Below are 23,428 nucleotides of genomic sequence, written 5' to 3'. Positions count from 1 at the left end.
CAAGATATTGGTTTTGATAGATCATCTGAGTTATATTGATCTATCAACAAAATCTACAAATACGAATTAATCCGATGATATCTAGAAATTGACGAAAAATGTCTCTATATATATTGTTACTATTGAGAAATCTCAAATTATACTTAAAAAATTTTGAAAATCTTTGGCATTTTCTCATCGTTTTCAATGAGCTCCTTGTTTTCAATACACAACCCATTTACATATTTTTCAATCCTCTTGAATTGAGTCAAGTCTTTCTATGACACGGATCAACAAACTTTAAAAGGCAGTGTTTGGGTGCTTGTTAAGGCCGCCTTGTTGGGCTAAACATTTCTTGTGAGTTGACAAGTGGAGTTTGTATTGAAATTTATTCTTCCTAGAATATTAATCAGTTCCATGACTGGTCTCCAAGAGAAAAGTCAAATACAACCCGTTTGATTAAATGGATAAATTTTAAAATTTGAACACGATTCATATAAATAATAATTAACACAAAATAATTCACAATTTATTTCATATTATATTCATGTTGAATTATCAGATTGTGTCATATATTATTATCGTTATAATGACATCGGGTAAGAACATGATATATTACATGTCTTTATATATTATATCTCTTAGCCTAGGTTCTCAATTCTTCTATAGAATATGTGGTGGCGCGTGTGGAATGGAGGGGAGAGGCTACACATCTTCTTTTTCCTTTTAAAATATTTTTTTAAAAAAAAAAGTGTAGTGTGTAATATGTGAAAATGATAAATAGAATTTTTCTTTCCAATTCATCCTCTTTGTGCTGGAATTTTTTAAACCAAAATTTTCGTTCAATTTAGTGTTAATGTTACCGATATCACTTCAATGTAACCATAGTAGCCATTCCAACTAGTTGTATTAACCACTTTAGTGTCGTGACATCATGTGCATAGGCCTGCAACCCGACCCGCCAACTCATATTTTTGGTTTGAGTTGATCATAAAGAGAACTATTATATATACAAAATGATTATATAAAAGTAAACACATAAATTAATGTATTTTCAAAAAAAAATTAAATCTACTTTACAATAGAAGTAATTTTATAATCTGATGTATTACATCAAATCATGTCATTTTATAAATTTATTATTATGTAATCTTCTTTACGGTCAAAATATTTCTCATTGATAAAACTCGATTATAAAAATTCATGAACTTTTACGACAAAAATGATAATAAACCAAAATCGATCTTTCCTAGTTATACTCCCTCACGTTATATAATTGTCAAGTTTACTTTTACAAACTTCTTAAGCTTCTGATTAGCAACCATCATTATATATATATATATATATATATATATATATATTTTACCAAAACATTTATTTTTAAAGTAGTTCTAACTTCTTATAAATGAGTGTTTATATTTTAATTTTGAACGTTTTACTTCTTATACTTCTAACTTCGATCTTTTTGTCACTTCTATGTGTAATTTGCCAATGGGGGCGTTGTGCACCACATCATGGTCAAGATGATGTTGACACGTGGAAAATACAATAAAAATATGTTTTGAAATTCTAAAAATAAATTTCTTATACTTAAAAAGAAAAGGCATGATCATGATCACCTAGATTTAAATATAAACGTGGTGATCGTACACCCACCATGAATGTACACACGGTGGTGGAACAACCTTTTTTCGAGTATTATGAGCTCCTCATTGTCTTTTTACTCTTTTTGTTTTTTGAAGATGACAAATGGCATTAATTCATTGATTTTTGGAAAATAAAAAATAAAAAATATTCATATTAACTCATTAAATATAATTTCTTTTAAAATATTATATATAGTAGTACTACTTGGTAATCATCAAACCCACCATACCGTTGGATTTATGATCCTCTTAGTTAGATAGTAACTATCAAGATGATCTCATCTAAGATTGAATATTGAATTTTTAATATTTTTTTTAACAACTTTTTCTATTAGATGGTTAGTTAGGGTTTGCATATGGGAAAGAACGCGTCCTTCCACCAAATTAATGTACTCATTTTTAAAACAACGTGAGACTTTTGGTAAGCTTACGTCTCTATCGAAGATAATAAATTAGAATGAACATGGATTTTAAATTGTGCACGCGTGACTTGTTTAAGACATGGCACCACATGAAACATGCATCGAATTAATTAAGCCTCTAGCTGCTGACAAAGTATTGGTCAATTCATAAAATTCCCTTCCCTTTAATTATTGCTCTTTTTTTAACTTTTCTTTGCCCCCCTCTCTCTCTCTCACTCTCTCTCTCTCAACCACAGAATTTTATCAATAATATGATTTTTGTGAAAAATAACTTAAAACAATAAATTGAAATTAAAATGATACAATTCATTTGAAAGGCAAAAACACCTAAAATTTGTTAGAAAATATAATAAAATAGAAAATGAGATGGGTGAGAAAGAATGAGAGAGGATTTAAAAGTTACATCTTTGTTAGTCTTAATTGTTATTTAAAACATCTGTTCTAAGTGAATAATGCTAGAGAAAAAATAGAAATATGATAAGTCAACAATATTAATTGGATTATATAATAAACTAAATATGATATAGAATAAGTCATATTATGATTAGGGTTGTTCATACGGGCCGGATTTTATCCGGCCTGGCTAGGAAATCCGGATAACCGGATTCCGGTTCCGATTTTTGACCAAGGTCAAATCCGGACTGGAAACCGGATTTGAAAAACCGGATTAATCCGGTCCGGGTACCGGATTTTAAATCTAAGACTCGGGTTGAAACCCGGTACCCGGTTTTATAAAAGTTAAAAAAAAAAATCCTAATTCTCTATTCGAGATTCCGCCCCCTCCCGTCCCAATTTAGATTTCCTTCCCCTCTCTCTCTCTTCTCTGCTCTGCTTAGTCGTTCGCCTCCCTACCTCTCTCTCTCTCTCTCTCTCTCTCTCTCTCTCTCTCTCTCTCTCTCTCTCTCTCTCTCTCTCTCTCTCTCTCTCTCTCATCCATTCAAACGCTAGCGCTTTCATTTTGTTCGGAATCCGTATTTGATCGCGCGGCTCACCGATCATCTATCTTTCACTTTGCTATTTGAGATGCTGAACAGTGGAAGTGATTTTCGCATCCAAGGGATTAGAACGTATTTTCGTTTGGGTATATTTTCTTTTTTCCCTTTGTTGTGTTCTCTATATGTTGATTTTTTTTTTTTATGACAATGTTTGAATATTTGAGGAGTACTTTTATGTAGATTTGTTTGAATGTTTGAGGAATATTATGTAGAATGTATCATACGGAGATATTGGGCTTCTAAAGCTACAAAGAAAGTGTTGCCAATGTATTTAATTAAAAAATCCAGCAAGTAACCATTTCCTGTCCTGCTTTTTCGGCTGAATGAAGCACAAAAATGCCTCTTTTGTTTCGTTTAACAGCAGAACTCTTGCCTTTGTTGCAGCTAGTATTGGGTCTTTGAAACATTACCCCATTGTAAGATGATGCATCCTTGTGCTAAGCAAACGGAAGATTCTCCTTTAGCCAAATGGGATCAAGGTTACAATAAAAGTGGGGAAATTAATTATTAATGAGTACAACAAGGCAACTGTAAAAGTAAGGCTACTTTTTATTTTGGTTGTTCGGTATTAATTTTAGCTTTAATAAAACAAAAAAGTTGGGCACGTTATCATGGGTTTCTCTAGCCACTTTATTTGAGATTTTTGGCATGAGTCTTTGAGGTTTTCCCATGGTTCTCACCATGAATTTGAAGGCAGCCCAACGTCATTATTTACATTTAATTTCATTGAATGAAATGTTCCTGACTTTTTTTTTTTTCTCCGCTCACATTCTGTCACAAAGTTCTAGTGACAAAGAACTTTGTTGTGGTGGGTTGGCTTCAGAAGTATGTTGAGTATGTTGAATATGTTTCAAAAGTATGGCTTCTGATCCTGATATGGAGTTCTGGTTCTTTTAATTTTATTATATTATATGCTAATAATATAATAAAATTAAATTAAAGTGGCTTATGCCATCTTTTATGAATAGCTTGATCTTTTTTCTTTTGTGTGTAAATTAGATCCAAATTCTTAGTGACTAGCCTTGTTCTAATTTCTATGCATGGCACTTGTCATGGTTCATTGAAGTTGGGTTTATTTCTAATCTTCAAAAAACTTTGTGTATTAATTAATTTCTTCTCTTATATATTGCAGCAGGAGTACTCCTAAGGATGATCAAGATTCAGATCATTGCATATAGCATGTATATATGATAAGCATTTAAAATTGGCATCCCAATTTTAAAGATTCAGATCATCACGTTAAAGTCTGTCATGTTTGTGATTTTGTAATTGCATTGCACATTTTAGTATTTTTCTTTTTTCTATATTAGCCCCTTGTCACATTTTAGTAATTTTATACTAACCTTTTTAGCTTATAAAATTTGCAGGATCTCTCAGTTAGATCACTTGGAAGTTGCTACATGCCGGAATTATTTTATAACTCATATCATGTAGTTTTGTATTTTGCAGTGTAATGTAATGTGTAAATAATAAAATAATGTAATATGCAGTGAATTGTATACATTTTAGTTTTTCATTTTTATATATTTTTATTATTCTGAAAAATATTATTATTATGCTTTTTAATGATGACTCAGAAATTTTTTCATAAAATATAGGCTTTTATAAAAAAAATTATGATTTTCAACACTTTTTTAAATACTTTAATAAATATAGATGAATTATGCTTTTCAAAATTTTAAATGCAATATATGTTTTTTTATCAAAAACGTAAATCCATACTTTAAATAAATAAATAAATAAAATAAATAAATTTGGGTTGAACCCGGAACTCGGAATCCGGGTTCCGGCCCGTGTTTGATCTGGATTAACCTGGTCTAGGTTTCTGTCCGAATTTAAAATCTGGGTTCCGGTCTGGATACATCCGAGTTTCTGAGTTGGAACCCAGATGAACAGTCTTAATTATCATAGTTATGATAGGATAGTCTTGTCCATCTTATGCTCAATAAATTTTAGATAAATATAATAATATTCTAACAATCTAAATATCTCATAAAAAACAAAAAAAAATTACCAAAATAAAGATTTTATTTAATATAAACATAAGATAAAAAAATTTGAAAGAAAAATAATAATCTACTATTGTGAGTCACCAAGAGCTTGGAAGCCTTAGTGGCGTGTATAACTGCAGCCAAATCACAACCAGTAAGGCTGCCTTTAGATATTAAGGTGATATTAAATAATCTAAATTGATTTATGAATAATAATATTTTATAAATTTTATTAATATATATTTGAATATAAATATATTAAAATATGTGTTTCAATGATTCATATATATATATATGTTTGAATACCTGAAATAAGTTGATATAAATTTAAATTTTTAAAAATATGTTAAAAAAAATCAATTCTATCATGAGTTTTGCTATATATAAGTACAGTCGCACACTAATCTGTGTATTAATACTGATTTATTCATACTTAAAATTTAAATTAACACTATTTTCAATAAAATTTATTTTTTAACCAATCACATTACATTAATATACAGATTAATATATAATTATATTTGTAGCTATATTTTTCCTTTTATCATTAATTAGTTTGGGCACAGTACACGTGATGTCATTAGCCTCTCTTGCGTTTGTTTGATTTGACCATAGCCCACCCGTTGCTTTGTTTTCCTTTTTATTTTCTTTCGAAATACTTCATTGATAAACATTTCATAAAATTAAATTTATAAATTAATACAATTTAATTTGATATTTTAAATAATAAAATTCTTCCTAGTGTATCGCATAAAATCCAATCAAGTTGTCAGCTTATCTTGACGATATTATTTTTTAATAAATAATCTTAGAGCATGTAAATTTCTTACACTCATTTTTAAAATATAAAATTTATTATTAAAAACGTAATTTTTCACGCATGTATCGAATCATAAATATCCTTTCTCATTCCCTAATAGTAAACTCAGGGCAGGAAGTAATTCTTCGTTATTCATAAACGTGATAAGCATTCAGGGAAGAGATTATATATGGGATGGGAGGTGTGCGTAAGAATCAATACCAAAACAAAATAAAACGTGTGGCCCACTGAATGATGCCTCTTCTTTCTTTTTCTTTTTTGATATGATGCCTCCTCTTCCTTCAATCTATATGAGAGTGAACAACCGGCAATGGCAATCCCAATTTGACCCTTTTTTTTTTTTTAAATAAAAAATAATGAAAACTAAATTATATGTCATTCCATATTATTTGAGATTCGATATTTATGGTCTCATTTTTAATATATGTAATCACAAAATGCATATATGTCTTAGCGTTTAATATAGAAAATGACACATGAACAATATTAATATTAATATAGTTTGCGTTGTATGTTTGGTTAAAAATTTAATTTTATTATAAAATAAATATAACGGATTATACGAAAAATAAATTAGTTTAGAACTTACTTTTACACAGTCACTTCTCTAATATATATATATACATATATATATATATATAGAATATATATTATGGGTCTACATTTTCCCAAGAAATGACTTCAGATAATTTAAACTATTGCAAATTGAGAAAGAGCGGGGGAAAGGGGGGTAAAAGACCGGACCCAGGTGGTTGGAGACCGAATATTTCCTTTCAATTATTTTCCTATACTTAAATGATTGTTCCGACGTAGAAATTCAAAAATCTGCGTGCCTCGAAACTCGGTAGCTTCATATCTAGATCGGAAACGGAGGTCTTGTTGGATCCTGCCTCCTCGGCGACCTCCACCTTTGAGGAATATTAAACATATCTAAAGAGGAGGAAGGTTCATCCGATCCGCACGGGTTCTTCGACTACTCCGCATACAAACAATACACTGAATTTGTCTGCAGAAGTTGGTGCTATTGCTCCATCCCTTCTCCTTTTCTTTTCTTTTTCTTTTCTTTTCTTTTTCTCTTTCCATTAACCCACGCACCAAGCTTCAACGCTTCTACTTTTTCCTTGCTCGTACTACCAACTACACGCACGCACCGACACCTTCCTATATAACATCACCCCCCATTACAGGAAATCAAGTATAAAAGACAAACCCAATTGTTCATCAAATCCCACAGCACTTGGGTGTTCGATCTTCTCTCCAGTACGAATCATCTGACCGTGTTTCTTGTCGACCTTTTTTGATTAATTTGTTATGGCCTTCATCGAGTGCTTTAGATTCAAGGTTAGACGCAGACCCAAGCGTGGGATTCTTGCTGATCATGATCATCAGAAGCGGGCTGTAAATGGCATCATTGATGGTAATGGGCTCGACGTCCTTGATGATTTAAATTGGAAGGATTATGTTTCCGTCAGGAAGTTCACATGGGAAGAGGTTGAGAGGTTGACCATGAACTTCTCCGAGGTGATTGGATCCGGAGGGTTTAGCACTGTATATCTGGCTCATCTCCAGGGATCGAGTTTGGGCATGGGGCTTGGGGCAATCAAGGTTCACATTGGCAGCGAGCGTCTCAACCAATTGTTCAAGCAGGAACTAGACATTCTCCTCCGTCTTCGCCATGAAAATATCGTCAAGCTTCTTGGGTACTGTGATGACGGTGGTGAGTGATTTAATCCGTTGTTCTTCCTCCTTTTTTGATTCAAAAGTTCGTTATTTTTCTATAAATTTGGCGTCTTAGTTCTTGAGATCTGATATCCATGCTTGCAGAACAAGGGGCCATGGTACTCGAGTATGCGGCCAACGGAAGTTTGCAAGAAAAGCTCCATGATACTGAAAGGAAAACGCATGTGCTTTCGTGGAGAAACCGCATGACAATAGCCTTCCAGCTAGCGCAAGCACTGCAATATTTGCACGAACAATGCACGCCACAGATTGTTCACGGCGACATCAAAGCCTCAAACATCCTCATGGACGAGCATCTCAACTGCAAGCTCTGCGATTTCGGTTCTGCAAAAATGGGGTTTTCTTCGACGGTGCTTCCGCCTTCATCTTCTCCATATTCTTCGAGGAGGAAGCAAGTCATGATGCTGGGTTCTCCCGGTTACACCGACCCTCACTACCTGAAAACGGGAATGGCCACAAAGAAGAACGATGTCTACAGCTTCGGGGTCGTCCTTCTGGAACTCGTCACGGGGATGGAGGCCTTCTGCCCGGAAAGAGGGCAGTTGCTGACATCTATAGCGAGCCCCATGCTGAAGAACGTCGCTGTGTTGGGAGCTTCGGAGGTGGCGGAAATCGTGGATCCGCGGCTAACTGGGAACTATAACCTGGAAGAAGCCAAGACCATGCTTTCCATCTCGGCCATGTGCCTTGGCCAGTCGCCCATCCTCAGACCTTCTGCTGCCAACATCTTGCAAAGTGTGAAGGAGAGTATTTCTTCCATCTCTCCGGAGAAGTTTGGTTCCATGAAGAAATCTACTGCCTCTTGTCCAAAGTCATAATCGATGAGGATGATCATTGAACACATATAGTTGATTCTGTACAAATGTAAAAATTGGTCATTATTTTCACGGTTCTTTGCAACTGGATTTGTTAGATCAAGAAGCGATCAGCGAGGAATAACATATTTATGTGAAGAAAAAAAATATGATTTTTTCATATTTCTTCATTGTATCAAATCGGATATTTTCTTTGGTATTCGAATTTTCCATCATCCTCCATGGCCATTGACGCCATACTTGGGAGGACTTTCTAAAATTTTCAGAATCATATATGGAAAGTATGTTTTTATGTGAGGGTATATTGCTTATTTTAATAAAGCCACAGGAAAATGAATCCTCTTCGTTTTAATTGAAAGGAAAAGTCTTCTTGCAGGCGTTTTGCGGACGAAGTCGCGCACCATTGCTAACGTGGCTAAATGAAACACAGCGTTTTGTCCGGAGCGGGAAAGAATTTTGAGTGGAAATGAATATCGCATCCTCTCTCTCCATTCTGTTCTCTTCCCCCTCTCTTCCCATTCTCCGAGAAACACTTCTCCCCTCCCGTCCGGTTTGCTTTCCCCCTCTCTCTCCATTCTGTTCTCTTCCCCCTCTCTTCCCATTCTCCGAGAAACACTTCTCCCCTCCCGTCTGGTTTGCTTTCCCCCTCTCTCTCCATTCTGTTCTCTTCCCCCTCTCTTCCCATTCTCCGAGAAACACTTCTCCCCTCCCTTCTGGTCTCCTCTCCCGATTTCACAGTCACTACTGCCGCGTAGTGCATCTCGGAGCAGTAGTTATCCCTATATTTGGGTTCCGAAGCCTAACCCAAAATGAAATCGGGAGGTGCAGAGACTTGAGTTTCGCTGCTGCTCCTTCGTGATTTGGGTTCCAAACCCTAACCCTAACCCAAAAAGAAATCGGGAGGTGCGGAGACTTGAGTTGGTCTGCTGTTTCTTCGTGATTTGGGTTCCGAACCCTAACCCAAAATGCCATACAGTTATCGTGATTTAGAAGCTGATGCTTCGTGATTTATTGTGCTTGACAGGTTCACTCTCTCTCTCTCTCTCTCTCTCTCTCTCTCTCTCTCTCTCTCTCTCTCTAGAGCAGTTGTTTCATTAAATTTAGAAGCTACTCTGTGGTTGCTATATAATCTGTATAGAAGCATGTATGTGTGGGAATTAGTTGAATAAAAGACTGATAGAAGCACGTAATGCAAGGGTTGTTTCCTACAGCTTGTTTCCATTAATTTGAGTTGGAGATCATGATAATAATGCTTTCGCTATGAGACTAGATCGTGGAATAAAAGACTGATAGAGGTATTAAAAATTAGATAATGAACGATAAAGCTATTGTACAGTCTTGACTCTTGCCTGCCAAGATTCTTACTTCTAAAACTTTCGAGCAGATCTGCAAGCTGTACGTGTGAAAGCCCTTTTTCCTTGTTTAGGATTGGAAAGTCCCTATTTTTTTTTCATTTATTTCTGTTCCTTTCCCACGTTTTATATTCTTATAAGTGGTTGGATTGATAATCAGAGTACTGCCATCGATGTAGGTCATTGGTGGACAACTGGGCCAACATTCACATGGAACTTGTGTGTGTGTATTAATTTCATTTTTCTTCAAATTAACTAAAGATTTAGATCAGTTTTTGCCAATGTTTTTTTCTCTTTGCTGTCATGCAGATGCGGTTCCTTAATTCAATTGTTGATTCAGTTAAATATTCTTGAAAACTCATCTTGTTTTCAAGCCGAGTAGTTAATACTGGTCAATTGCTTTGAAAATATATGAGAAATGAAGCTTTAAAAACCATAAAGTAGAAAGTGGAGTAGCATTTGTAAGATTTTAGTTTTTTTCGTTCTTGAAAATTTTATTGTTTCATGGGAAGCACAGTGAAATAATCCCAATCAAATTGGTAAATAGCATTCTCAAATTTGGGAGAATAACCAATGCTTCTCAAACTGTTTGGTCCTAAGTCCTGGAATCTGAATAACCAATGCCTTTTATATTCTAGTCATAAAATTCTTCACCAACTATGTTAGTTAAATGGCATTTTGGTGATTGGGTAACCATAAAGGCATTGGAGCCATGACTAGTTACAATAATATTACTTTTCCATTTATGTAAATATTGTTTAGATAATTCTATAACCACAGAATGACTAGTTTGAAGTGTTTATTGGAACCCTGTGTATTTTTGAGATTTGTTATCTATTTTTACTTATTGATACAATTATCTTCGGGGTTGATTGAGGTGGAGGGCAGATCCATTGGGTTGTGCCTAGATTTGTTCCAACTATGAAGATTAAAGCTAAAAAGAAATAAATAGTTAACTTGTTGTAACTGCATGCATTATCTTGTTTCCAATAATAGTTCACTAACTTAGAACATACACTCCAACACTCCACCTCTCTTCTCTAAAAAAATGATTCTAAAGTATAACAGACCATAGTGAATGAAAACACTTATTTGGAAGCAACAGTATACTCCCACCTCGCACTGGGAACATGTATGAACCAGAAAAGGTCTCATCGTCAGCTTCTTCATCTGAACTTACTATTCATTCTCTGATAAAGAACCCAATGTGCACTTGTGGGTCACCTGCTTCACTTAGAACATCAAATACACCAAGGAACCCAGGTCGAGCATTCTTTGGATGTTCAAAGTACAATAAGAAGGTACTTTTATTTTGCATTCAGTTCTTGTCATATTTCTTGTACATATTTTGGTTTGACTAAATGTTAACCATATTGTTACATTTACAATATGGTTCTGGGAATATACAGGGGTTACCCCACTGCGACTATTTCAAATGGGTAGATAGTGATCAGGCAAGCGAAAATGAACTGATGAACATATTTGGTGAGATGTGTCGGAAGGAAGAAGAGCTTAGGAAAGTGCAGGTAGAGCTTCGAAAATTTGAGGAAGAGGTTTGAAAAAGAGAGGAAGAAGTCCGGAAAAGAGAGGAAGAAGTTCGAACTTGGATGGAAGAGGCTCGAACTTGGATGGAAGAGGTACGAAAAATACATGGTGAAATTGTCAAGCGGGACTCGGGAGTCCGGTGTGAACGTCCTCATCTGCGTATCTATTGGGCGATCCCTATCTTACTTTATTTATACTTGACTTGATCACAGTGACTTATTGGCCGGCAGCTGATTGTATAAATCTGGAATTTAGAAGTACTTTGTTATGTTTAGGTCCTTTTGGAACATGTGGGACAACAATTTTGATTAAAAGCCTATGATTGTATATATTGACAATGTTCAGTTTAGGCTTTGGAATTGCAGCCGGCCAGTTTTAATGTTTATTAGTACTATAACTGATATGTGTATTTTGGAACATGTGGGAGACCATATTTGATTAAAAGTATGACAGTTAGTCTTTGGAATTGCATCCGGAATTAGATTTTATGTTTAGTAGTACTATACACATTTTGCCTTGTTTGAAAGTTCCTGGATCCATAATCACATTTCAGTGAATGTTAGCCTTTGATGTTCTGCCTAGTGAATCTAAAAAAAGCATATTTGGGGAGCTGACTTCTCTATATAATTGCATGACAATGTACCCATCAAGCCAGACGAAGAAACTTTCAGGTAGCATTCATAAACATTCAAGGCACATGAATCCGTTAAAGTTACTAACGTGTGCAGCTTTGCTGCCCAGAAAAAAACCATACGCTATAACCTGCCAGTAAATCAATCCGATCCTGCCATGAAAGAGAGTGCAACCCTGGCAATTGTTGTGTCATTTGGTATATTAACCTGCTATGATAAATATGACCCCACCTATACAACAAAACAACCTTAACCATTAACCTGCTAATTAACTCTAACTAAGCTGGACAATTAAAGTCATCTTCACAATTTCGGCATTCAACCATAAATATCAGGGGTTTTATAACCTAACATAGGAATTTGCTTGCAACAATTAATTCAATTGAAAATGATATATTATGCAATATAAGCTCTTGCAATACATGGTACTTCCCAGATTTGCTAAAAAAGTAGGAAGCAATCAAAAAACCATATCAGCCCCTCACTTTCAGCTCCCACCAAAAACTAATTACAACAAACTTTCACCTAACATAAATAATTACAACACATACGCTTCCTTGACCTAAATTAGAAATAATTACATCTTCTCAATACCACCCATCAAAAAATAATTGCATGATTTCTCAATACCACCCATCAAAAAATAATTACATCTTCTCAATATCACCCATCAAAAAACAACCTTAACTAAAGTCAAGCATTTACAAAGAGTGGCTCCACTAATATTCTCCCTTTACATAATGACCCTATAACTGTACACCGAGCTGCTCGAGTCCCCTTCGTTCAAGCCTTACTGTTCCTATTTTTGTATAAAACTGCCATGAAGCTAATTACATCTTCATTTGAAAGCAAAGCAAACCAAATCAACTATATACGCTCAATAAATAGCATGAATTACGATCAAACTAGATTTAAAAAACAAGAAATTTACATCATTTCTATTAGTACCCAATCCCAACATAATCACAGCCAAGCTCGAATCCACCATGAAGATCAACATCTTGACTAATACTCCACCACACCAGCCGGCCATAGAAATAATTTAAAAAAAGATCATACCTTTAAAACCAGGTATACTCATTTGAGGCCTCAAAGTACTAGATTTACATGCATGTACATACACCCCATTAGAAAGTGATTTATTTTTCCCCATAACTAAGGTAAATTAGAAATAATTTTGGATTTCATCAACATTCAAGATACAAACCACTAATGTGAGTTATTGCCACGATTGTGTCCCAGGTGTGCTATCCGGCTGGCTTCCACTCCCACCAAGTTGCATCTGTGAACATAACATAACCGTTAGAAATCTTTTCAGCAGTTGAGGTAGTCGAGGCAACATTTCCTAAGTATGACATCATTAAAGAAGACGGTTTACACTTTCTTGAGTCTCATTCACTGCAAAGCCTAACTCCGTGACACTCATGTCCAACACGTCGGATGTATTATGATGCGGCTAACAATACATAATCAAAATATTAGATAGCACACATCTTCATTTAATATAGAAGAATTAAAACAGCATTTTAAAAGCATTAATGGGAATTGTCCTGGCATTATAACTCCGTATGTAACCTGAACGAGGTTCAAGTGTTGTGTCCCAACATCTGTTGTGTCCCAACATCTGTTTGCTGAAATAGTGACCTACAAGTGGAGAGGGATTCGCCTTCTATTCCATGCGGCTACAAAGAAAAAAATAAGCCGTGATTTCAAAAAATATTGTTTCTCAAAAAAGTTATCACTAGCTAAAATGTTCATAACCACGGGGGGCAACTATATACCTGTTTTCGTTTTCCTTTCTGACTTTGCTTCTTTGTCGTGGGTTTCACTCTCTCAACCATTGATTTTTTCCTCAGAGATGGCGGTCTGCCTTTTCCCTTAACTACCAGGGGACTCAATACTTTCTTAGGACTCCCACCTTCTTTTCCATCGGCACTTGTAACTGCAACCTTCGAGGGCGGCTTGGCGGTGCGGTATGCTATGTTCATTGCATCTAACTGAACTACCATGTCCTCAGTATACTCATCACATGAAGCAGCATTTGTGGCTACTTCGTAGCATTTCTTGATGATACGGGAATACCTTCTAACTTCAGGCCTCTGATCAACCATGTCATAACTACTTGGTATAAGAGTGTATGTCCTTTTAATGTCTTTCCGCCATCGATCTAGTATATACTTTTTTGGCACTGAACGGACTTTGTTAACTCTCATAATGGCTAATACATGTCTACACAATATGCCTCTCATCTCGAACAAGGCACATGAACACTTCACCTCGCACTCCGCCTCATTAAAGTATACCTTGTGGGTCACCTCCTTGATGAAACCATCAACATCCACTTCATCTTCTATAAGGTATGTTGCAATTACACCATCCTTCCGGTGTAGAGTGAAAAGAGTTGCAAGCATCCCTATGACTTCTTTTTGAACTTCTCTAAATTTGTTGCAAGTGTAGATATTTTGAAATATCTTCTCAAGTGGAGAGGGAGAGACAACAGGTATAGTGACATTAAATGATTGGAAGTCCGACGCGTTTTCATTCTCAATCTTCTTCCTCAGCGCATTATCGAACTGATCAACAAACTCTTTTAAGTTTGTTTTGGCATGAACATGCCCATCAAAAAAAGCATTCATGCTTTCGCTTCGTTGGGTTGTACTCATTCCCACCCAGAAAAAATCTTTCATGAATACTGGAGCCCAACACATACGCTCAGCATATAAGCTCTGCAACCAAACATTCTCTTGCAAGTTGTACTTGGAAATTAACACATCCCAAGAACTCTCAAAGTCAAGTATTGTTTGAGAGTCATACACACAGTTGAGCAACTCAGATTTCAACCCAGATTTGTATGCGCCATGTGCACCTAGCTTCTCAGGTAATTTTTTCAATATGTGCCATAAGCAGAACCGGTGTCGGCAATTTGGAAAGACCAGCGCAATTGCATTTTTCATGGCTCTGTCCTGATCCGTGATAATAGCCTTTGGAGCTTTACCATCCATACAGTTCAACCAAGTCTGAAATAACCAAGTAAACGTTTCAGTATCCTCACTAGATATTAAACCTGCCCCCAACAGAATTGACTGGCCATGATGGTTGACACCAACAAACGGTGCAAACGGCATCCCATATCTGTTTGTCAAATACGTCGTGTCGAACGTGACGACATCACCAAAATATTTGTAGGCTCCCCTACTTCGTGCATCCGCCCAAAATACATTCTTCAATCGTCCATCATCGTCAATATCCATTAATGAAAAGAATCCATCATTTCTATATTGCATCTTGGCAAAATACTCACGGAGGGCTCCAGCACCTCCTTTGCCAAGTCGAAGATGCCGTGCCTTGTCTATATAATTCCGACAATCTTTTTCATTAAATGGCAAGTTTTCAAACCCACCCGCTTTTTGAACAAGAGAGGCGAAACTCTTGTTCATTCTAATCCCAGCCTGATCATTTATATCTAACACTCTTTTAACAGATTCGCCCACTTCTCTATTGCAGCGAAAGAATCTCGACTTTTGGGGACTTAAGTCGTGATTATGGTGATTGTACACACTCGACACCTTCAACACCCCTTTTTCTAACGTAGCATTTATCCTGGCCTTACAGTCAGTCTTTGAAGTCGGACGTGGCCTAATGACATTTGACGTACGATTCCGAGCCTTCCCACCACGGGCACAACCCAATGTCACATATCTAAGGCTCCCATCCTCAAGTCTATGACTCCTTTGTGTCATTACCCCGAAACTGCACTGTTGCCCATATCTTTTATAATAACCAAGTAACTCCTCCTCAGAATTAAACACCATATCCAATTTCGGCTCTTCAACGATATCAGTCCCCTCGGTATGCACGGTTGTGGCCCGGTCGGTATGAACAGTATCGGCCTCCTCGATATGCACAGTATCGACCCCCTCAATATGCACGGACTCAATACCATGGGCCGTAGAGGCAGGCATGGCATCTTCAATTTCATCAACATTACTTGAACTTGCAGAGTGTAACTCAATCGGAGGGCTAAGTGATGAATATCTTGGGGGTCGCGGGTTTCCCTGCAGTTTGCACCCAACGAAGCAATTAAATCGATTACAACCATGATAAAAAAAATAGTGCGACAGTTTAATGATTAAAGTTATCACCTGACTAGTCCATGTAGATGGGTTGGTATCAGGACGATCCTGAAAGGGTGGTGGTAACCACGAATACCCCAATGGTGGATGGTGCCCATGCATATAGTTTGAGACATCCATCACAAAGGGCGAAATTGGTATCACCTAACATACAAAATGTCAGTGGATTGTGTCAATTGTTCCGAAATTACATGCAAATCCATTAAAAATGAGGCTATGAAAACAAACAAAATACAATACATAGATTATTATAACAAAAGCAATTTTGGAGATTTAACAAGAATATCACCTGTTTTGGTAGATTGGTTGATGGAATAGCAGGAGGAGGTGTTGACCCGAGTAGATTGAATGGTCTTGGTATCATCTATGGAACAAAACCATTCATTATAATTAACTCAAAGTGAAAAAACAGTGTTAATCAATGAATACTTGGGTTGGTGGATTTGAGGAAGCAACTGTGGTCGTCGGTGGTATAGGAGATGCATGCTCCTTGCCTTTCTCCATTTAAAGAAAATTTTACAACATTATAAATCATCTTTTATAAATTACACCAGCCTTTATCCTTAGTAAATATGAATAATAAAAATGTTGGTGACATGTGAGACAGTAATAATGATGTATACATAATTAAATCTGAAACATCTTTATCAGATTGTGCACAACATCAATAATCATTAAAGTATGATAGTGTATTAAAAAACCATATATTTTTATTAAACCCATATATTAAAAATTATACCACAAAGAAATTAGTGGTAGGTATACTATGATTTGATTAGAAAGCCCAATTGTCCTGTGGGCTGTGAATCTCAACAAAAGCATAGTCCTATTCTTCCATGCACCCAACTCCCAATTAATAATCCACACATAAGCACATGATTAGCTTTCTCAACTGACCATATTTAAATGAACTTACACTTAATATTTTCAATACATCCTAACTTGAATTAAGGATCTATATATAATATATATAGGAAGATGCATTGTGGTAACTCTTGATGAATATAGGTTATATATGTAGTTATATAGTTGTCGGAAATTGAATAATTACATCTAATCACTTTCTTGAGTCAAAAAATCCAATACTGACTAATTTCTTGCATACTTGATAAAAAGAGTCATGCACACGGTCACAATCAAATTATACAATAGACCTCCTTAGATGCCTAATATAATAGTTGGTTATGTGTTCATTTTTTAAGGCAATACTTTTCATCCATTTGTGCTCTCAATACTAAAAAAGACACTCAATCTGGGAGATTTCAGCTGCTTACAATTCAAAAGCAACAAAAACTAGTATTTCGTTTATCTTCAGCAACAAAAATGGATCAAAGTTACATTCTTTTTTCAAATAAAAAAAAAAACTATGACTTGTCGAAAATATTACCTTTCCGGGAAGCCGGTTTGATCAAGTGAGAGCCAGGATCGAGTTTCTGTCTTCTTTTTCTTTTTTTTTCTTTTTTTTTTTTTTTTTTACGACGGCAGAGGTGGTCGCGGAGGCCGGAGCAGGTGGTCACGGACCACGGAGGTGCTGCGTGGTCGTTGGGTATTTCGTGCCGGAGGTGCGGGAGGGAGACGCGAAATGGCAGGGGAGATGTTTTCCCTCTTTTTCTGTCTTTTTTTTTTTTTTTAATAGGACGGCAGAGGTGGTCGCGGAGGCCGGAGCAGGTGGTCGTGGAGGACGGAGGTGCTGCTCACGAAGGTCGGAGCTGCTGCGTGGTCCTCGCGTATTTCGAGCGGGAGGTATGGGAGGGAGACGCGAAATGAAATGCAGATAGAGTTTTCCCACTTTTCTATCTTTTTTTTTTTTTTTTTTTTTTTTTTTTTTTTTTTTTTAAGTTTGACCTGCCACGTCAGCAGGTGGTGTGCAAATTGGTGCGCAATCTGCCTGTACGGAGAAGAACTCTGATTGAAATGAATAATACCCATTTATTTTACACTAAAATAAATATTATATATCTATTTCACTTTGAAGTGCAGAGAATTCTTGTTATAGAAAAGAGAGAAGGGATAGTCGGCATTTATGCTTAGGTGTACATAGGGGTCCATTCGGACTATAAAAACTGACCGAATTGAACTCTAAATCAATCCGTCTCAATTTCATAAATTGTGGATCGAAATTATTTGATTCGGTGTTGAGGTTTATAAATTTTGAACTGACCAGACCGAACTCCTATATATATTTTTAAAATATTTTTAATAATTTAATATATTATTTTTGTATAATAATTATATAAGTTAATAATATAATTTTCATCTAATTTATTATTATTGACCATATAAAATATTTTTTTAATGAGTTAATTACATAATCTATATTAATAATTCACTTAATTTTAATTTAATCATTTAAATAAGTTTTTTATTAATTTATTTAAAAAAAAGAAGAAAAAATTAAAATTAAAAAAAAAAAAAAAACTAGACTCGTCCGGTCCAATCCGGAAAAAAAGAATTTTGGTCCATCACCCTGCCAGACCGGATGGTACCGATTTACACCCGGCGTGTACAGGATGCACGCGATCTCAAATCTCCTTCAATTTTCCTACAAGACTATCCTCTATGTCTAACCAAAGGAGGGTTATGGGGGGAGATGCAGGCCTTTGAGTGATTTTATATACTGCATTCTTATTTCATTCCTATCATATTATGCTAATACGAAAGTGTTAATCAACCATATATCATCTAATTGTTTTAATATTTAAAAGGTTGAGCAGCAATGCCCAATAAGTATAATAAATAGAGAAGTAGTAAGTAGTTTGAATTTGTTTTTGTGAGTGATAGTATTAGGTGGAAATTGAGGAATGCTACGTCCACAAATGAAGTGTCTAAGTGTTGTATAATTTTTTGAAAAATAATAAAATTTATTATTAAAAAATTAATTTTTTATTTTATTTTATAAATAAATTATACGACATTCGTATATCCTACTACTGTAAATATCATTTATCTTTTTAGAGATTTTAAATTCTTCAAAAAAATATGGGCTTTTGATCCATATTGGGCTGCCGGCGCAAGATTTCCAGTAAAATGATTGAAGTCTGCTGGAATTCATGGTCCAGTCGAAGGTTGGGTTAAGGCCTGTGAGAGCCCAAAGGCCCCACTCGACTACTCGATTTTTGAAAGCGCCGGGGAACGATGTCGGGCACAGACGAGCAGGTACTGTACTGGAAGAGGTCAGCGGAGGATGTCTTACTCCTCGTCCTGTTTGTTACCCATTCCGGCTCCGGCCTCGGTTCGTTTCCACAGGCATCATATTCAACTCAAATGTGGCCCTGGAGCATTAAATTGGAGTAAGAGTTGTCTACATGTCGGTTCATTCGTCTCTGCTGCGAGGTTGACCAAATCTAAATCCCGCAGCCGTAGTATCTTTCGCTGCAGTTCTCAACTGGCAGAGCTTGGTCCTGCTACCTCTGCTGCCTATGGATTTCTGCTTCTAGGCGGCGGTCTCTTTGCCTGTAAACTCCTTCATTTCTTTCAAAACTTTTTTGCTTCCGAGTCAGAAGCTCTTTTAATATCTAATCCTTTTCTGTTTTGCATACTGGGGCCACAGATGCAAAATCAGGAAGCAAGGGATCGCTTTTCGGAGGTTTTACTGGGGCAGCTCTCATGGCTTCTGTAAGTTTGGCATTCCAACTTCTGTTTTCTCCGGTTAAAACGTCGGTTTATTAGCTGTGCTAGCTACGCTGGCGTGCTATTTGATGGATCTTTTTCTTTTTATGAAAAAAAAGAGATGAATTGGACTTCCGAATTGAAGTCAAAATTGGCATTGAAAAAGCAATGAAAAATGTATGAACAAGAACGATTTCATACATTTTTCTCAACCTTGTTAAATCAACCTTATTTCATTAAGAACGACAGAGTCATGTAAGAATGGGCTTTTTTTTTTCGTGTTTCAAGCAATGATTATTGCTAGTTGAAAACAATTTTTATGGCGGCGTACCTTCTCTCTTATAGCCAACAAACATATATATTTATGTTTCCCTGGAAAACCAAACCAATTTAAACTACGTTATTCTCCCAGAAATTTGACAGAACATCCTAGAATCATTTGAGGGACCTAGACAATTTATTAGTAAAAGCAGGGTAAGGAACAAGATTTAAAAGCAAAGAAACTCCCAAATTTAATATGTTTGGAATCTTTCTACCGGACACACACACACACACACACACACAAGTAGTCTTGTTCATTATAAGAATACTAGTTATGCGCTGTTTGGGCTCCGGGAAAACGGACACCCTCTACCTTTGCACATCAGTGGGTACTCTTGTATCATTGTAGCTCTCTGGTAGTTCAAATTGCTCTGATTTGTTAGGTTTCAAGTTAACTTTTTCTCCCTGGAAACTAACACAAATGTCTACATATTGCTCCAAAATTAAGTATTAAACTTTCAGAATTATATGGACTCCCAAATAATCCTTGGATTAGCTCTCGCACACCTGATCTGGCTGGAAGCCTGTACCAGCTATTGTCCTTATGACTGAGGAGGCCTTTGCACTGATAGAACTAGTAAAATAACTGTGACACCTTGTATGATAAGGATAAGGGTAGGTGGTGTATGGAATCTCACATTGCTTGGGAAGGAAAAGTTCTTGCTCTTTATAAGATTCCAATGAAGTCCCAATTGTATTATTAACTAGTCTTTTTAGAGTATAGGTCATGTGGTTTGGGCCTTCCATTGCGGCGTTACAATAACACAATCTTTAAACAACTCCATTAAAGGCCTTTCAGAGTGCTAGTTATAACTTAACTACGTACACATATGTATGTTTTTCCATCCCAATATAGTCCATTAGGTAAGGTCTAGCCATCTCCTTCAAGTCCAAGATGTTTCTCCAGCAGCAAGTACACCGAATAGTCCTCTCTGCTATCCAATAACCCTTTACATATTTTTTTGATGACGAGGTATCCGAGAACTTTCATTGCCCTAGATAAGGCTCTAGTTCTTGACTAATCCCCAAGGTAAAATACGTCTCTGCCAGCAAATTTATCACCTTCACCGCGGTGCCTTGTTCGCAAGGACTAGAGATCAGCAAGGAGCAACCTACCTGTAGGGTCTTCTTTCGATGCCTTCCTCGCCCAGATTGGGGTCTCTGGGGAGCCTTTTAACCTCATGCTCAAGAGGGTAGTAACCCTTTACATATTCATGGATAAGTTGAGTGATCCAAATCTAAAACCGTTGGAAGAGAGGAAATTTGGCGATTTGTAAGTTTGATGTTTGGAGTGAAGCTGCTTCTAGGCCTTCTATTGTTCCCATTAGTGGGTGCTGAGCCTTAATAGCTTATACATGTCTGATTTGTCAGCCTTTAAAATTGGAATTCTTACTATTACTTCCTAGGCGTCACTCTTGTATATGAACCTGTGTACTTGGTCTTTTGCCTATTCCTGCGATCAATAAAGTCTTATTTACCAATCAAAAAAAATTATTACTTTGCTCTGTAGATTGATATGATGAACTTTGCCTAGACACGCTTCTAAAATTATGTAAATTCTGTGAAACAAGTGACAAATTTGGTGATGGATCCACAACTCTCTGTTTTGGTCCATTGGGCTTTCGTTCTTTGTGATTATCTGAACTCCATTGCTGAACCTCTCTATTACTTTTTAAAGGTTTGACTGCTGTGATTTTGGGCTGATCCTCTATTCCAGATCTTATGCGATAATGCAGGACTGGCAGACACTTTTTTTAGGACTGCTTTTTAATGAGAACTATTAGATCTATGAAGAGATCTTAGAAAAGTAAATTTACAAACTGATATGACTCGATGTGAGACGTTATATCTACTTTACATATTAGCTCAGTTTGGATACCAAAACCATATCAACCCATCTCATCTCATCTCATCATTACAACTTTTCCAAATTCCCACATAAAATACAAAAAACAATTCAGCCTTTTCAAATTCCAAAACAATAATAATATTAAGATATAATATTCTAATAATATTTTAACTTTCAATTTTTCGTCTCAACTCATTTCACTATCCAAACCTAACCTAAAGGAGCTTCACAATCTGATGATATTAGCTTGTAAGTTTACTTTTCTAGGTTTGTAAACCAAACATTTCTCTTTTTTATAGGTAACTATTTTTAGGACTGTTAGACACTTTGGCATGGTGGAGATTTCCATTTTGAAAAAACTGAGTCTGGAGTACATGGAAAAGCTCAGGGTTAATCAAGTTTAGTGGGTAGAGTTTAAAGGATGAAACTAGAGAATTTATGACTAAGCTTGGTTGATTCCAGGTCTGTTTTGTGGCATGCAGTGATGTAGAAAAGATAGGAGATAATGCTTTTCAAGGAAGCAAAGAAAAAATCTAATCTCTTAGTGCTGCATTATCTTTTTTTTTTTCTTTTGAGGGGGCGGGGGCGGGTCCAGTGAGATCATCAGGGTTAGTTTTATTCCTGAAGTATCAGAATGCAAAAACTGTCGAGTGCTGCCAAATTAGAAATTTCCTTTATGCAAGGTCAGCAACGCCCCAACCGTCCACCAAAACTGTTTGGCTTTTAATGCAGAATATTTTTCTATCTCCTCCAGGCTTACTTTCTTATGCAAGGACCAGATACAAAAGCTATTGGTGATGCTGTCGGGTTTGGATCTGCATTCCTTTTCTCTTCTGTATTTGGTAAGCAGCTTCAATGTTGTTTAAGTTTTTCGTTGCATACATTTATTACAGCTTTCCTGTGCAGTCTAACTTGAGGTCTTCTCTCTTTTCGTTTGTCTTCTCTTTCTCTTGATCTTTTTTCGCTTTCAGCAATACGATTGGCAGCTACCCGAAAGCTCATTCCGTCGGGCCCTTTGTTTGGCCTTTCTATCGGTGCATTGGCTGTGTTTATCTCAGCATATCTACAAGATAGTCACCGATCATTGAGTTGAGTCGAAGATGATGAAATATTGTCACCTATCTCCCATTACTTAATAAGGTGCTTTGAAGTTTTTTTTGGTACTCTGACTTAGACCAGACGTTTTAGCACTCACTAAATCAAGGCTTTGCTTGCTTGTTGGTAGGTATATTTTATTGTTGGTTGTGATACCGTGTATTTAATGGTGTAATTTACAAAAGGGAAGTCTTACACAATGACTAATATAAATGCCACTAAACAAGATGCCTTACAAACTGTGCATATTTTTATTCTACAAATTTGAATGTGCAAGTATAATTTCATATGTAGTTTATATAATTTTGCTTAGGTAAATAGTGTCAAAATCAATAGTTCAGGTTTACAGCATGAGTAAATCAAGGGATTGATTGTTACAAGTAAATCATAGGACTGGAAAAAACAATCAATTTCTTTATTCACTTTTCATGGTATGAAAAGTGAATTGCCTTCCAATTTCTTAAAAGTTTATAAAATTATAGAT

At 36.0% G+C, this 23,428-nt stretch overlaps 3 protein-coding genes across 3 annotated transcripts; 2 read left to right on the top strand and 1 right to left on the bottom strand.

The window, feature by feature from the left end:
* The first annotated feature begins 6,595 nt into the window (after positions 1–6,595).
* On the top strand, positions 6,596–8,705 carry LOC122282592 (probable receptor-like protein kinase At4g10390). Its single transcript, XM_043094530.1, has 2 exons — positions 6,596–7,570; positions 7,678–8,705. The coding sequence occupies exons 1-2, from the start codon at positions 7,165–7,167 to the stop codon at positions 8,409–8,411; spliced, it is 1,140 nt and encodes a 379-aa protein (XP_042950464.1). The 5' UTR covers positions 6,596–7,164; the 3' UTR covers positions 8,412–8,705.
* Positions 8,706–13,523: 4,818 nt separating this feature from the next.
* On the bottom strand, positions 13,524–16,574 carry LOC122282399 (protein FAR1-RELATED SEQUENCE 5-like). The gene is made up of 5 exons (XM_043094352.1): positions 16,500–16,574; positions 16,360–16,434; positions 16,080–16,214; positions 13,719–15,992; positions 13,524–13,619 (listed from the first exon to the last, which is right to left on the bottom strand). The coding sequence occupies exons 1-5, from the start codon at positions 16,572–16,574 to the stop codon at positions 13,524–13,526; spliced, it is 2,655 nt and encodes an 884-aa protein (XP_042950286.1).
* A 2,543-nt stretch (positions 16,575–19,117) lies between these two features.
* On the top strand, positions 19,118–23,190 carry LOC122282593 (protein FATTY ACID EXPORT 4, chloroplastic). The gene is made up of 4 exons (XM_043094531.1): positions 19,118–19,525; positions 19,621–19,685; positions 22,604–22,691; positions 22,821–23,190. Exons 1-4 carry the CDS (start codon positions 19,255–19,257, stop codon positions 22,940–22,942), a joined length of 546 nt encoding a protein of 181 aa, XP_042950465.1. The 5' UTR covers positions 19,118–19,254; the 3' UTR covers positions 22,943–23,190.
* The last annotated feature ends 238 nt before the right edge of the window (positions 23,191–23,428 follow it).

The sequence above is a fragment of the Carya illinoinensis genome, chromosome 11 (genome assembly GCF_018687715.1).
Source record: "Carya illinoinensis cultivar Pawnee chromosome 11, C.illinoinensisPawnee_v1, whole genome shotgun sequence".
Taxonomy (NCBI): domain Eukaryota; kingdom Viridiplantae; phylum Streptophyta; class Magnoliopsida; order Fagales; family Juglandaceae; genus Carya; species Carya illinoinensis.
Note: the sequence above shows the minus strand (reverse complement) of the source record. Positions and strands in the feature narration are given on the sequence as shown.

Bases quoted from the DNA above. Each gene is read 5' to 3' on its own strand.
- LOC122282593 (XM_043094531.1), top strand. From the start codon at position 19,255: ATGTCTTACTCCTCGTCCTGTTTGTTACCCATTCCGGCTCCGGCCTCG. The intron at 19,526-19,620 runs GTAAACTCCTTC...CTGGGGCCACAG, and splicing joins AGGCGGCGGTCTCTTTGCCT to ATGCAAAATCAGGAAGCAAG. The intron at 22,692-22,820 runs GTAAGCAGCTTC...TTTCGCTTTCAG, and splicing joins CCTTTTCTCTTCTGTATTTG to CAATACGATTGGCAGCTACC.
- LOC122282592 (XM_043094530.1), top strand. From the start codon at position 7,165: ATGGCCTTCATCGAGTGCTTTAGATTCAAGGTTAGACGCAGACCCAAG. The intron at 7,571-7,677 runs GTGAGTGATTTA...CCATGCTTGCAG, and splicing joins TGGGTACTGTGATGACGGTG to AACAAGGGGCCATGGTACTC.
- LOC122282399 (XM_043094352.1), bottom strand. From the start codon at position 16,574: ATGGAGAAAGGCAAGGAGCATGCATCTCCTATACCACCGACGACCACA. The intron at 16,215-16,359 runs GTGATATTCTTG...TTTGTATGTTAG, and splicing joins CAACCAATCTACCAAAACAG to GTGATACCAATTTCGCCCTT. The intron at 15,993-16,079 runs GTGATAACTTTA...TGCAAACTGCAG, and splicing joins CATCTACATGGACTAGTCAG to GGAAACCCGCGACCCCCAAG.